The sequence below is a fragment of the Populus nigra genome, chromosome 2, assembly GCF_951802175.1.
Source record: "Populus nigra chromosome 2, ddPopNigr1.1, whole genome shotgun sequence".
NCBI classification, from domain to species: domain Eukaryota; kingdom Viridiplantae; phylum Streptophyta; class Magnoliopsida; order Malpighiales; family Salicaceae; genus Populus; species Populus nigra.
In genome coordinates, this window is record NC_084853.1 from 27,422,299 (window position 1) to 27,438,843 (window position 16,545).

At 33.2% G+C, this 16,545-nt stretch overlaps 1 protein-coding gene across 3 annotated transcripts; it reads left to right on the top strand.

The window, feature by feature from the left end:
* Positions 1 to 10,594: 10,594 nt before the first annotated feature.
* On the top strand, positions 10,595 to 16,025 carry LOC133681397 (WD repeat-containing protein WDS homolog). 3 transcript variants are annotated; one of them, XM_062104434.1, is made up of 5 exons: positions 10,595 to 10,861; positions 11,481 to 12,206; positions 13,314 to 13,415; positions 14,647 to 15,282; positions 15,537 to 16,025. In XM_062104434.1, the coding sequence occupies exons 2-5, from the start codon at positions 11,559 to 11,561 to the stop codon at positions 15,711 to 15,713; spliced, it is 1,563 nt and encodes a 520-aa protein (XP_061960418.1). In that variant the 5' UTR covers positions 10,595 to 10,861; positions 11,481 to 11,558; the 3' UTR covers positions 15,714 to 16,025. The 3 variants fall into 3 exon arrangements, with proteins under 3 accessions (XP_061960418.1, XP_061960421.1, XP_061960420.1); XM_062104437.1 differs by having other exon boundaries at positions 10,599 to 10,861; positions 15,540 to 16,025; XM_062104436.1 differs by lacking the exon at positions 10,595 to 10,861 and adding an exon at positions 10,921 to 11,098.
* Positions 16,026 to 16,545: the final 520 nt, after the last annotated feature.

Here is a 16,545-nt window from a genome sequence, read left to right on the forward strand (position 1 = left end):
GCAAGTTCAAGACAGTCGATGCTCAGTGGGAGGATTGGGATGAAAAAGAATTGCTAGAATTAAGAAAGATTGATGCTCAAGTAGAGGCGGGACCGGATGAGTCTTTAGTGGCCCAATTAAGAGTAAGGTCAACACTTCGAGACAGGGTACTAGAAGCTCAGCAAGAAGATCTGGAAGTTTGTAAGATAAGAGAAAAGGTGAGGTCAGGAATCAAGATGTCATTTCAAATTCAGAAAGATGGAATGGTAGTCCTTGGAAGACGAATGTACTTACCAGATGATCAACCACTGAAAAGGGAAGTTTTACAGGAGGCCTACGAGTCTAGATTTGCAACACATCCTGGAAGTACTAAAATGTACCGGGATTTAAAAGATTTTTATTGGTGGCCGAATATGAAGAAAGAAGTGGCTGAATATGTGGCAAAGTGTGGAATTTGCCAACAAGTAAAGGTGGAACACCAAAAACCAGCTGGGTTTTTACAACCATTATTGATACTTGAGTGGAAGTGGGAAAATATCATGATGGACTTTATATCTGGATTACCGAGAGGAAAAGGAGGAAGCGATGTTATTTGGGTCATTATGGACCGATTGACTATATCTGGACTCTTTTTGGCAATGAAAATGACAGACTCAGTGGAGAAATTGGCAAAATTATACGTGGATGAAGTTGTAAGGTTACATGGTGTGCCAGTGTCAATAGTTTCAGATCGAGATCCAAGGTTTACCTCTCGATTATGGCCAAGTCTTCAACAGACTCTCGAAACAAAGTTGAATTTAAGCATAGCTTTTCATCCTCAGACTGATGGTCAATCTGAGAGGAATATTCAAATATTAGAGGATTTACTAAAAGCTTGTAGATTGGAGTTTGGAGGAAATTGGGAAGATCATCTACCGTTAGTAGAATTCACTTACAACAACAGCTACCAGGCTACAATAGGAATGGCTCCCTATGAAGCTTTATATGGTAGAAGATGTCGGATGCCAGTATGCTGGGAAGAAGTAAGGATAGACAACTAATTGGACTAGAGATGGTACAGATTACCTCTGAGAAGATAAAGATCATAAAGAATAGAATGAATGCGGCTCAGGATATGCAGAAGAGTTATGCGGATAATAGGAGAAGACCCCTAGAGTTTGAAATTGGTGACAAAGTATTTTTGAAAATCACCCCGTGGAAACATGTTTTAAGATTTGGCTTGAAAGGGAAATTGGCGCCGAGGTACGTTGGGCTTTTTGAGGTCACCAAAAGGATTGGGCCCGTGGCTTACAGATTGGCTCTACCTCCACATTTGGCCAAAATTCATGATGTGTTTCATGTCTCTCTGTTAAGAAAGGCTGAAGTGGATCCATCTCGGGTCTTGCTTTAAATTCCTCTAGAAATTGATGAGAATTTAACATTGGAAATGAAGCCAGTGAAAGTTTTAGATTACAGTGTGAAGAAATTGAGAAATAAGAAGATTCCAATTATCAAGATATTGTAAAGGAATTCTCAAATCGAGGAGGTGACTTGGGAAAGAGAATCTCAAATGAGACAGAAATTGACATGACCAAAAGATTGATGTCTTTTCCCAAGTGCAGGAGTGTCGAAGTAATAAATAACCCGGCAAGACTGGGGTCGAACCACATGGAGGTTAATTGTATAAATTATAGATAACAATAATACAAAAGTAACAATAACAACAACAATAACAACAACAACAATAATAATAATAATAGTGATAATAATAATAGTGAAGAAGAAGAGGAAGAAGTTGATGAGAACTTTGAGATGAAAGATTAACGTAAGGATTAAACAATGATAACAACAAATGTCAAGGTTAGAGGATCCACTAATGGTATTTCAAACAAGTATAGTATAAACCCTTATTATTCAATTGGAAACCACACACAAGGAGGTTCCAATCAGATTATAAATTGTTAACATGATTACATTAGCTATCTTATTCGAATAATGCTAATACTTGTAAATGTTTTCAGGCATTCATGATTATAACTTATGTTAACAACAAATCAAGTTCCTTTCATAGCTCAGGTGTCGGTTATACCATACAGTATGGGCTATGAAAGTGCCAAGTATTTGTTGTACCAAGTGTTATACAACATAAATCTAGATTAACCATTTAACAAGCAAAGTATTAAAAGTGAATAAGATAACAAATATAAAGCATGTTAGTATCCAACATTAAAGTCCATGTTGAGTTTATATTATACTTATCCTTACACCATTAGTGTAACCTTTTCACCTTGACATAATTAACTTAGCTAGACATAATGAAAGAAAGAAACATAAATAAACAAGATAAAAACATAAGTAAGATAAAAGTTAACCAAGTAAAGGAAAGGAAATGAAAGGCATAAACTTAATATTAATGAAAGCAAAGCATAAACAATACAAAGAGAGAAAGCAAGAGCATGATCTTGATCTGAACACCAAGATGCCTAAATACATGGCAAATGCCTCCTTTTATAGGCCAAAATTCGGAACTATTGATTTGTTGACTAATTGATGAGTGGGTGGCCACATCTTGACTTGGTGACAATTCTTATCTTCTTGTCTGCCAAAAACATCATTGATAACGTCATAATTTGGACAGACTTCAATCATGAAAGTTCTAGGAAATTGTCTTATCTTTCTAGGGTAAAAATGTGAGATCATTTGGACTTCTAGAACTCGAGATATGGGCTGAACACTAAACAGTGTCTGGGCTGCAGGACAGATTCGGACTTCTTCTTTGTTGCTACAATTTGGACTTGAAAACGGCCTTGTTAAATCTTGGGCTCCACATGAAAGTTGTAGGCCTATGTCTTATCTTTCTATCCATATAAAATGGACCTAAATCCAAGATCTACAGCTCCAGATATGACCCAATTACCGAACTGTGTTCCAGTTTGGACTGCATCAGCATCTCTTTGGCCATCTTTTTGTCCTTTCAATTTCAGTACTTCAACTCATCAATCAATTCTTTCATTTATGTGATAGGCCTGCATTTAAGATGAACATTTACCATAAATTAAAGGTATCTTATATAATTAGATATGTTATTATAAAACACGTTTTAGTTAAGGAGTTATTGATACTTCAAGTGCAAAATGATGATATAAAACCTTGATAAAAATGCACTTTTAAGTACTAATCAGAAACACCCCGAATTATTTCTAGATTCAGGTACGAGGTTCAATTTTGAGGATAAAATTTCTTTTTAGGGGAGGAGAATGTGAAAACCCGCTAAATTATAATCTGAGTAAAATAAATAAAGTACCGAATAGATTAAACAAAAGGATTCCAAGTATTGTAATTGGATACAATAGAATAAAATATAAGATGTTAAGGTGAGAATTAAGTAAAAAGAAGAGTTGAGTGACAAAAATAGAAATGAAAAGAAATGAGGGCCAATGTGTAAATAAGTAAAAGTTAGACTATAAATGCTACATTTTTTTCTCTTTTAGCCGTGAGCTTTAAACAAAGAGAGGGGGAAGAATTGTGTGATTTTTCTACTTAAATGCTCATTGATTTCACTAATTAAAATGAGTAATTAGAGCGAATAACTTAATTAAACATAAAGAGGGGGTTGATTTTAAGGTGGTGAATGCATTGAAGGAAGGATTTCAAGTTAGGGTTTGAAGAGGGAGAAGAAAACATGATTTTTCTAGCATTCTTTCCTTAAATCCTTATCAAAGTGAGGTAAATAACATGCTCCAAATGATTAATTCCTTTAATTTTATGTTTGATGAAGGATTATGCAAAATTATGATTATGTGAAATTGTGGATTTATGTTATAATTTATAGGAATGATGCAAATTATGTTTGAACCATGTTAGAAAGCATGAATTATGATTGGGTAAGTGTTTAATTTTAAGTAAAAGAAACAAAAATTATTTTTCCTCATTTTAATTGAATATTTGGCCAAAAGAGGAATAATTTAGGGGAATTGAGGTTAAATACAATTGTTTGGAAAATATGGGAAGATGAAGGTTTATAAGTGTTGTTATATGAATGAAGTAAGAATTTTTCAAAGAGAAAAGAAAAATCTTCACTTCCTTCCCTAGGTTGTTTTTGGCTAAATAGAGAAGAAAAATTAGAGAATGGAGTTTAAATGATATTATTGAGGAGTTTTTGGCTAAATGGAGAAGAAAAATTAGAGAAAGGAGTTTAAATAATATTATTGAGGAATCTTACCAAATTAAAGACAATTGATGTTGATAGATTAAATTGTATAGGGATTTTTGTGAAAAAAAAATAAGTAAATGTTTCATAAAGGAGGGTTTTGTTCTTCTTGAATTAAAAGTCAATTAAACTTAATTAAGAGTGTTGGATTTAATCAAATAATATGTAATGGGTATTAGAATTTTTACCGGTCTGAATGAATAAAACAATGACAAAGTAATTTTTATTGGTATCAGAGTAGACCTCACTGGCTATCCGGTTGTGCCGACGGGGTCGTCGGGCTCCTTGAGGGGGGTGAATTGTAATATCCCACATCGGCGGGTGAGGGAGTGGTAGCTGACCTTATTAAGAGTGCTGGTTGCCAACTTGTCATACGCATTTTGGGACGTCAGGCTCAGAAGTGGGCTCGCATCACCAGGAACAAAACCATGAGGACAGTAAGGCCCAAAGCGGACAATATATGGCAAGTTGGGTCGGGCTGTTACACTTGGTGTTTGTTTGTTTAACGTTTATTCCTCACGCATTACTACAATAATAATTCTAAATTAGATTGTGTGTTTAATTAAAAGTCAAATAAATGTTCACATCTCATAATCCAATATGGATTGGTTGTGATTACTCTTAGCAGTTAAGGATGTGGAGCGGTAACGGTGGATTCCTTGGCGGCAGTGGCTTCTTTATCCTAGCGTGAAGCTCTCTCTCTCTCTCTCTCTCTCTCTCTCTCTCTCTCTCTCTCACGCACGCACGCACACATACGCACACACACTTTTCATTCGTTTATTTTTTTAATTAATAATGAAATTGGTTTTCCAGGTTCAAGGAGGTGTAAATGCAGGGGATCGATGCTAGTTGCTCGATTGGGTTTAAATCCCCCCTTTTGTTTTGTTGGTCTTTTTTGTTATCCAATTTCATCCTTTTATTTTTCTTTTTTTAATTATGAATTGAGTTTTTAATTACATTGAGTTTTCTTTTTACTTTTTTTTTAAAGAGCTTTTTTAATTGGGCTTTGGTTTTTTTTACCCTTCCCTTTTTGTTTGTTTTTTTTAATCTTTTAAGTTTTCCTCGCATTTCATCTTTTTTAATGTGATTTTTTTTATTTAATTTTATCATTTAATTGTTTTTTTAATAGCATGCTTATGAATTTTTTTAATTGTTTTTTATTTTTAAAAATTAATATTTGTATTTTTTATCATATAATAAAAATATAATAAAAGTTATTTGCCATCTTTTTTTTGGTGTTTTGTTTTATTTTTTTTAATTCAATCATTTACTATAAGTTTTTAATTACTTTAGATTTTTAACCTTTTTCGTAAAAATAAAAAATAAAAAAATAAAGGTCTAGATGCATTTATTGGCCATTTAGGTTTTTTGGCCCCTCCACCTTTTTTTATATATATCTTTTGTGTTTTTTTTTCTCTATTTTCATCATTTAATATGTGTGTGTGTTTTGTTTTTCAATTTTATAATTTAATATTGAGTTTTTATTGAAGTTTTTCATTTATTATTAGGGTGATAGTAAATTATCCACAAGCAAGACTGATATAATTCTAAAAAGCTAAAAATCAAGTTTAATAAGAAGTGTGACACAATGATTATCTTAACTAAGACACTGATACTATTAGAATGAACTCACAAAGCTAAAATCACGTGTGGGTTATATGACCATATGATCACGAAGTTTGTATAAGATCTTCATAGACTTGTTTCAATTATAATGATACAAGTGTGATTGATTTTTTTATTTTTTACAAAAGTATATCAATTTCTAAACCCATCATGCATTGCTTTCCTATCATACTACCATAGACATAAACGCCCTAATAATAAGTGACTCGAATCTATATGAACCACATCACACAAAACCTCATTAGAATGCTTCCTTAAAAAAATGAAAACATGTTTTGTAACCTTCACTTCACTACATTTATTTAACCATTGAAGCCTATACGATCTATGATGTTTGATAATGTTTAGATTTAATTTTTTAACAAGTGTAGTAATAGCAATACTAGCACAACACTTATTATCTATAATTAACATACCTTGTTACTGATATGACATCTTGTAAAGAATATATTTTTCTTTTGTTGCTCCACGTCATTTTACTAATGATTTGCCCTTAATCGGACACTATATTTTTATTACTACAACCCTCGAGTGGTGGCTTTGTATTATCTTCACATTTATCACTTTTGGTTTTTATCTCTTCGTGCTCTTGTAAAATTATGGCTCACTTATTTGAACATTGTGAAGTTATGTGTCTAACTTCCTAACACCTTAAATAGTTAATACCATGGTTATAAATAGGTTGAGTTCTAGTTTTACCTTTAAAATCAAAGACGACTTCCTTTTTAATTTTAGAAGGTTCAGTTTTTGCGTTACCATTAGGCTTTGGTTGGGCAATCCCTTTCTCTCTTATTATTCCGCCTTCATGATGAAAGAAAAAACCTAAATTACCTACTTTCCATGTACTTCCTTTACATTTTAGTTGCCTTTCCATCTTTGTATCCATGTGAATCATATCCTCTAACTTAATATCATGTTGTAATTCAACAATATTGGCAATATTGTGATTCAACCCATTTAGAAATCTCATCATTATAGCTTCCTTATCCTCCATTGTATTAGCCCTAATCATGACAATTTTCTTCTTTTTATGATAATCTTATACACTATTAGACCCCTGAGTCAGGCTTTGAAACCTCTATAACTCCTGATAATAGTTTATCGGAACAAATCTTTTTTATGAATGCTTTCATCTTCTTTCAAATATCTACGAGTCTTTCATTGTTTCTCATTCTACCTAAAACAAGTTGACCCCACCAAATTATATCAAAATCAATAAATTTTATGATATCAAGTTTTACCATTTTCTTTTTTTGAATAGTTATGACAATAAAAAATTAACTTAACCTTCTTCTCCCACTTTAAATAAACTATGAGATCGTTTCTGCCTTGAAACATTGAATATTTCATTTTCATACTCCCTAAATTTTTATCCAAACCATTACGATGCTCAAAATCTCAAATTTCACCCCTTTGGCTGAATTGATCACCTTGACAAAAATCATCAACCCTTTGGTTTTTAGGCTGTCAAAATTTATCCTAATAACTAAATGATGCATGATCATTATCCCCAACTCCCTTATCTACATTCTTATCAACATCAATAGGTGGATTAACACACCTCCCTAGCCTTTTAACCTCAGGACCCTATAGTTTATCCCTTCTTGTAAACTAGCTATTTTAGTCTCTTGCCTTTCTAATTTGTCCAAAACATATCCAAACTTGAAATTTATCATCTCCAATTATTATTATGTAGCTAGAAACCTAAAAGCCTGATATGAATAAACTGGAGAAATCAAGAGGTTTATTTTTATTTGGTTAGGGATGTAAAAGATAAATGAAGTCAGAAGATGTTGAATTGACATTATTAGAAACAAATTAGCAAATGACACTGTCCAACTCTGATGGTGGCTCTAATGGGTCACTAATCACAAGATATTTTATACCTTCTATGGAGAATTGAAGATGATAATATTAAGATTAAGTTGTTAGATAAGATTTTAAAATATAATTTATATAATTTTTTAACATATAAATAAAAGTTTTTTGAGATTAAAACTTGTATAGACTCATATTATCTTATGTTTAATAATAAAATAAAAATGATGAGATTCCAACTCGTGACCTCTTGATCAATAACACTTTGATACCATATAAAAAACCATCTCAAAATAAAAATTATTAAAAACAATTCAAGATATAATTTATATAATTCCCGAGGGTTAGATCTCAACTCGGTAAGCAATATTGGCTTTTCAAGTTGGTGTAGTCTCTCATCTTCAACAACTTTATGCAAGTTTTGTATTTGGTTAGAGTAAAATCTGATTACAAAAGATAATGATTTCTAAAATTTGAAACACATCTATCATTTAATCACAATTAAGAATTTTAATTTAAATTCATTCCAAACCACTATTTAATTATCCACACATTTAAATTATACTGAATTTCATAAGCTTCCATTAAGATCTCTTCTTCTTCCTCTATATATATAAAAAAATAGTAGGCCCTATCATCCATATCCACACCCAATTTGTTTTCTTCTATCATCCATCATTTTGCATGATTCACAACCTATTCTACCATAAATACAAGTACACCAAAACACAACATTTCTATACTTTCCCTAAATTTTCTCCTAAAACCTTAATTTAAAAATCTAAGAACCATACATTAACTCTAGTTCTTTTAATCTAACTTGCTTAAACAAACTTACCTAACCTTAAAATGAACTTAAAAAGCTCTAACTTGACAAGTTTTTTCCTCTGCCTTGAATTTTTCTTCTTTGCTATGAGTTTCAACTAACTCTTTCTCCCTACTCCTTCACTTGGTTGCTTCTCAATTCCTTGTTTGAGAGAGTGCTTAGGGTTTTACACTTCCTAACCTCTTAATCTTATATAATTCATACTTTTTTCTCTTAAAATGTTTGAATTATTTAGCTCTATTATAGTTTTTTTTCCATTTAACATTTTTTTGTCCTGGCATCAATAAAAAGGAAAAAGCTGCTAGAATTTTTGCTGGTTCATCAGCATAATTACAAAATTATCATTAATAAATTTCACGTTATTTCTCAGTCTGTTGACAACATTTGTAGGCAACCTTCTCAAAACCAGATCACTCTAAAAATTTAATTTTATATAATATTATATGTTAAGAGATTTCTCCTAAACTTTCAGGACGATCTATCGGTCAGATTGAGCGTTATGTTCGATAGCGCAAAATTGGCCGATAAGTAATTTTTTGCTAAAAATCCAAAATTTTATGTTTCATTTTTTATTGTATCCAATTTTATTATTATACTAAACTCTAAGGGCTATTTTTTTATCCTAATTTATATTATTTTACCATTTTAGTTATTTACGGCTCATTACCGCATCATCATATCGTTATCAGCTATTTATCATTTTTAACCCAGATTTTCTTCAATATTTTTTTACGCAATACTTTTTTTTCCCCTCACTTATTTATCATGTATTTGTACTCAATAAATTATTTGTATCCATTTATTGTTGGCTTTACATGCCCGGAAGGGATTTGGTCTAAAAAGTATTTTTTTCAACCTATTTTTATCTAAAAACACTTTAAGAATTCCTTAAATCATTTACCAACCCAAGAACACACAGAAACAAAAATCAACTAGATCAAAAAATCTAAATAGAACTTGATCTGATTTTTTCTTGAAAAAAAAAGGATCTAATAATTTTCTTATACAACTCAAGATATTCAGAAACTATTTAAGAATTGTTAGTTAGATTAGGGTTTGCAAAACTCGAATGGAGAGTAGATAGTAATGTGGTGGCGCGTGATTATAGGATGGCCGACAGGGTCAAGTTATCATTAGGATTAATTTGTTTTTTCATTGAAAATGTCTTTAACATGCCGTGTACTTGAAAATCTTCCTTCTCAAATGGCCGGCCATTTACCGAAAGGGTTGCCCCATTTGTACAAATAAATGCTTAGAATAGGTAAATAGTGCTCGGTTAAATTATGTACTTTTTTTTAAAATATAAAATAACCATGTGAACCAATTTTCAATAAATAAATAATATCTTGATTTTTTTATATGATTGTATAAAAAATATGAGAATAATTAATTCAAGAAAATAATATAAAAATAAAAAATATATGTATTTCATTCTTATTGGATATTCGTGTGTGTGATTTGTTTTTAAATACTCTTCTTGTTAATTTTATATACAATTATTAAAAAAAATTGCAAATATAACTACAAAAACCCCTGATCTCATTTAAAAATTATAGCAAAATTGAATGATTTTTGAAATATCATTGTAATTATTTTTATAAAATGGATTTTATTTTAAAATATATATATAAAAAAAAAAAACAAAGAGGGCTAATAGATGTCAGGTGGTAATAGACCTACACTACCAAGCTTGCTTTCATGGTTTAAATTTTTTAATAATAAAATTCAGGTAGATGACATATCGTCTACTACAACAATTTTAATTATTTTTAGTGACTAGAAAATCAGGTTATGAAATATTTGGATCTAAATTTTTAATTTTTAATTTATTTTTTGTCTAAAAACATTATAAAAATGTCAATAACTTAATTTAAAACCCTTTAATAATTCTAAAAATTAAACAAGATAAAAAAATATATTTTTAAGTTTAGATCTATTAGAAATCAAGATAACCTTCATTGAATACCCCGTTCACTTTCAAGATGAATATATCAATACCAAGTTTGGTATTAAGTAATTGTAATTATTTAATATCATTCATGTTTATTTAAATATTGGATTTTTATTAGATTCCTAATCAATGCAACAAGAAAAATTACAACGAATATATTAGAAGCGTTGCAAGCAGGGGAGGAAAAACTACCGCGAGCAGTAAGAAAAGAAGGATCTATAAACGGCACCGCTTTACCAAACGACAGGACAAATGGTCTCGTGATGGTGGTGTCAATGTGATCGATCTGCATCACGGCTTCCAATTTGTAATCATGTATTCTGAAAAGCCCAATTGCGCACTAAATCGCTACTTCTCCCTGTAATTCAAAATCAATCCTCTCTTCACGGACCACCACCACTCCTACTCCGACAACAACAGCCTTGTCACTGCTCAGGGAATCTCCGTACCTTTCTTGTCTGGCCCATTCCTGGTCAGCTCTCTTGTCTCGTCTCTCTGTCTCTTCGCCTCGCATCATTTCCTATTTCTCCCTTTTTTAACTGTCTGCGCTTAAAAGTTCTCGTGCCATCTTTTTCTTTCGCTGTACTTTCCAATTAGTAGGTTTGGAGTTAGTGTTTTTTAAGGTTTGTGTGTATGTTATTTCGTCGAATAATCAATTTGAACTTTCGCTTATTGGTAATGAAACTCTGGTGCTGATTTTTAGTACGAGGTAAAGGTATCTCGGGGTTGGTTTTTTTTTTTTATATATAGCAACAGGACATGTGGGTGTATGGAACCAGCTTGAAGGTTTTTATTTATTTTTAATCCAATTCAAGATTTTGAGTTTCTGGGAACCAATAAATGTTTCAGTTTTTCTCTCTTTCTTTACCTTCTCTGTTTTTTTTCTTAAAAAAATAAAATTAAAGCTTCTGATTTTTGGGGACTGACGATTATTTCCGTTAAGTTTCTGAACTTTTGGAGTATTTGGTAAATGAAATCTTTGGTTGCTTGTGTTAAGGTCGTCAAGGATAGTTGGATTGCAACAGCTAGCGTATAATTAATTAGCTGTTTTTATGAAGCTGAACACTCACGGATACCCACTCGTTTCTCAGGGAAGTAGGATTATTCGATCACTATCTGACCACATGAAGTGAGAGAACTGGTCAAACATTTGTAGAGTTTGCCCGGAAATGGAGAATTCACCTACAACAATCGGCCCAAAAGGTTTGATAAAGCAGCATGAATTTGTAAGGGTTATAATTCAAAGCCTTTATTCTTTGGGTTATAGAAAGTCAGGTTCTTGTCTTGAATCGGAATCTGGGGTTTCATACAAATCTATGAATCTTGAGTTGCTGGAATCACAAATATTAGAAGGAGATTGGGATGGCTGCATAAATACCCTTTGTGCTATTCAGGAGTTGGCGGATGAAACGAGAGCATCGGTGTTGTTTCTGGTGTTTAAGCAGTGTTTGTTAGAATATTTAATTGGTGGCGATGATTCTTTAGCTCTTTCTGTTTTGCGGAACCAGGTTCCTGCATTACGAATGGGCAAGGAGAATGTCCATAATCTTGCTTATAGTATAATTTGCTTGAAGGAGATGGAATTGAGTAAGGCAGATGACAATGTCATCCACGGCCAGCGGAAAAACCTGCTCGCAGAGTTGGGAACATTGCTTCCTCCACCAACTGTGCTGCCTGAAAGAAGGTTAGAACATCTGGTTGAAACTGCTATTACAGCCCAAATTGATTCATGTGATTATCACAATTCAGTTGAGCCAATTTCACTTTATGAGGACCATAACTGCTCAAGAGACCAGTTTCCCACAGAGACCATCCAGGTGTGCTTCTTACTGCCTTTTAAATTATTACTGCTTAAAAATGTTAAAAAGAAGCAAAACTAAAAATAATTGACTTTCTGAATAGAACATGGAAATGCTAATTGCTTTAACTTATTGGATGCTCTTAAATGCTGAATACTTGTGTGCATTAAGATTACTCGTTATTTCTTAATTGAGCATTCAGATGGCTTATGTTGGTACAAAGTCCAAAAACTTGTAAGTTGGCAATGTTGATGCTAAATACACATTATAACGAAAGAATAATGGACAAGTCACTTTCAACTTACAGCATGATAATATAACACTATTTAATGTCTTAACCCTATTGAGGATGGCAGCATAACATTCATGAAAAATTCTGTGAAACGATGAAGGATAACATTGTTTCATCTTCGTACTTCTGTTTTAGAGATGCAGGAATGAAAATGCAATTCTTTTTTGAACATTTTTGCTTTTGAGACTCGCTTGGTGCTTATCTAGCTGTCTTTATATTGAATTATAGAGTAAGAATCTTGTTAAGAGAAGCTGGATAACTGAAAGTTAATTTTAGAATATATGAGAAAGCCACATTGAACTTGTGATGCAAGGTTACAACTTTTAGCAACTCTGTGCGCAGTCATGCATACATATAAATTGAACCTAGTTCTCTGTTGCGTTCCTCATGGTCCTCAAAATTCATGAAGTGTACTCTTTTAGCATTGTTTGCAGTAGAAAGAACTGAGCAAGATCCTTTTGGGTAGAAACAGAGTAAGAATTTTGCTGGAATAAACCATACAAATGAAAGCTAGTTTTAGGGTTGTCTGGGAAGCAGATGAATTATGTTATTAAGCTTGTCATGAGATCTACCTCCTCTCTATTGGCCTTTGGTTTTTTCTTATCAACCTGAAAATGTTTATTTATTTATTCTTATGCATACCCTTATTAAATGTTTGAAAATAACTGTTGCAGAGCAACTGAGCTTGAGACTAAACAAAAACTAATTTTAGAATTGACCTGAGAGCACCAGATTATCTGTCTTGGTGAGATTGTCATTTGAACGAACCTGCAAATACCATTTTTCATATTTAACGGAACAACATATGCACACTTGTTGTCTGTGTTTTGCAGACGTTGACTGAGCATGAGAATGAAGTTTGGTTTGTTCAATTCTCTAATAATGGGGAGTACTTAGCTTCTTCTTCAAGTGACTGCACAGCCATCATATGGAAGGTACTCTTTGATGCTTTATCCTGTGGGCATGCTTATCACAAGTGTCAGACAAAATAGGGTATTACTTTCTTGATCCAAGTCTGTCTTCGAGAATTGGTATGACAAATTGTTATTGTGGTTGGCAATGTGCGGGGAGCTGTATTCTGCTATTTTGCAACTTAGGGAGATTTGTTTTGGGGGGATGAAAAACACAGGGAGTTGTGTGCGGGTAATCATTATTCAAGGTTCCACATCTCGATTTTTCCAGGAAATTTTTCATTTGGAATGTGAAAGAAAAAAAGAGGAAAAAGGAAATGTTCAAAAGCTATGTATGGGTGGTTAACTTTGAGGACCAGCAGACATTAAGTTCCTTGCTGTTGTTGTTAGTTGAGTTTGAAAGTCAGTGATAGCTGATACTTTCATATTCACTTGTTTTAGATTAATTTAAATTTCCAGCTCTTGATGTACAAAGTAGTACTGGACGGAGTGATTTGTATTTGAGATAAATTATGCACTAAGTTATTAGACTAGCTATGACTTTTTTGGAAATTTAGACTTGATGTCCTAGTCTCTCAGAGGAGCTTAAATGAATTTTACTATATGATAATACAAAATATTTCAATTGCTTGTTGATGTTGGTATCATGGAATTGCCTTTAAAAAGAACAATTATATTTCAAGTGGAATAGTTGATTACTGAAATAATAAGCTCTTCTAAAAATATGCAAGGGCCAGCTGATAGCAACTAACATAATGTTATTTATGTGGAGCTAAATGAAAGATTTTGCCCCATTGTTTTGCTGATTTAGATAATTGAAAATTTTAGAAAACAAGAGAATTGAGTATTGTTGCAATAAATATGATAATTTGGGATCTTGAATTTTAAGCTTTACCATAGGCCTTACAGCTACTAGGATTTGCTTACTGTTTCTATGTACTATATTAAATTGTGTGAGAGTTAGTTTCTAAGAAAGTCTGAATAGGTCCCAGCTAAGTAGTTGCCTTTAGTGGAAATAGTATCTTGCTCTATTCATTGACCTTGTCATGACTATTCAATTACAGTTTTGTGAAGTCCCTCAATGTTCATATATTATATTAATCTAAAGCTTTATATTTACATGTTTGTGCTGCATTGAGTTGATTTTGAGTTTGTGCTTTGAACTTTATTTACAAGTTCTTCTGGGTGAAAAATGAAGATGCGTACCAATTTGAAAGTGGGAGGCTGTCATTTAATTTTGCAATTCTCATGCCAGGTACTGGAAGATGGGAGGCTATCATTTAAACACATGCTAAGAAGCCATCTAACCCCAGTATCCTTTGTAGCATGGAGCCCTGATGATACAAAGTTGCTAACGTGTGGAAATGTGGAAGTTCTCAAGTTGTGGGATGTGGAAACAGGTACATGCAAGCATACTTTTGGGGATCATGGCTTCGTTGTCAGTTCATGTGCTTGGTTTCCCGACTCAAAGCGATTTGTGTGTGGCAGTTCTGACCCCGAAAAAGGCATCTGCATGTGGGACTGTGATGGCAACGAGATAAAAGCATGGAGGGGCACAAGGATGCCTAAGGTTTTGGATCTTGCTGTCACACCAGATGGGGAAAATCTGATCAGTGTAATGTCAGATTTAGAAATTCGGATATTAAATGTCAGGACAAATGCTGAACAGGTCATCCCAGAAGAGCAACCAATTACTTCCCTTTCAGTTTCCGCTGATAGCAAGTTCTTTATTGTCAATCTTAATAGCCAAGAGATCCATTTGTGGGATGTTGCGGGAAAATGGAAGAAACCATTGAAATATATAGGCCACCAGCAACACAAGTATGTGATAAGATCCTGCTTTGGTGGATTGGATAGCTCATTCATTGCCAGTGGTAGCGAGAATTCACAGGTATGGCCTTTTTCTCCATGGCCTAAGCTTTTTGTGAAACAAATAATCCATGTCCATGCATATTACAAGTGATTATATTTGTTTTTATCTTATAGGGGTGATTTATTTTGTCTTTCTCATTTATATCCTCATAGCATGCAGATTCACATTCTGATGTTAAGCAGATGGAAGCATCACTAACCTGTTTGTTGATTTCTGGTCTGCTGTTATTTAGTGAAGTAAATTTAGTCTGAAATTATGTTGTTACTTCTTAGCAGGTTTACATCTGGAATCGGCGGAACTCAAGGCCAATCGAGGTTTTGTCTGGCCATTTAATGACAGTGAACTGTGTCTGCTGGAACCCTAAAAGGCATCAAATGCTGGCTTCAGCTAGCGACGACCATACCATCCGTATATGGGGACCAAGCCGATCCAAGAACATACAGCGTTAGAAGAGTGTTTGATCAAGAAGGATACAAAACCAGTATTGCAGCCCAAACCTGCATGTGCAATAGTATTTGTTTTCCCCAATTTGTTATTTGTTCGTAGATTTGTAAATAGGTGGCATCCTGGTGCCCCTTTCCAATTTTTGAGCCTTGTAAATCTCCATTCCTTGTAGCTTTTTTTCTCTTGCATATGTGAATTATTTAGATGTTTTGAGCAAGAGTATGTTTAAGAAATAGATAATGCCCTGTATAATGGCCTTTGTACTCTCATGCTATGGTACAAATGTCTTTCTGATCGAGCAGTGATCTTTCTTGGCAGTTGCAGGTGAAAGTTTTTGTTTTGCTTTCCTCACTGTTTCCGTGCTCTATCTTCCTGGTCTTTCTATGGACCATCTATATCATGAATAGGCGCTTGGGCTAGCTTTGTCTCAGCTTTGATGGCTGTGATTTTTGGGTCCAGACATGTGCGTGCAAGAACAATCGAAGCCTCATGAAACCACAGTTCAAAGGAGAAGAACCTGGTAATGTCGCGGGTTTAACAGGTGGGATTTTGTCAACCTGGTACCAAGATTTAGGTTCTGCTTGTCAGTAGGGATGTGGATTGGACGAAGAGTTGATGACGATAGAGAGAGAAAGAAAGATGATAGTAAATTCATGTAAAAATTACCAAAAATATATAGGGTGTTTTGGGATATTCACTGTAGCACTAATGAGGAGGATTTATTGTGGATTGTACTAGTAAAATGATGTTTTTATCCTTCATCAAATCAGATTAAAAGATTAAGCTAATGTATAAAACAGTCTTTTTTATATGATTTAACTGTCATTCTCGCTTTTA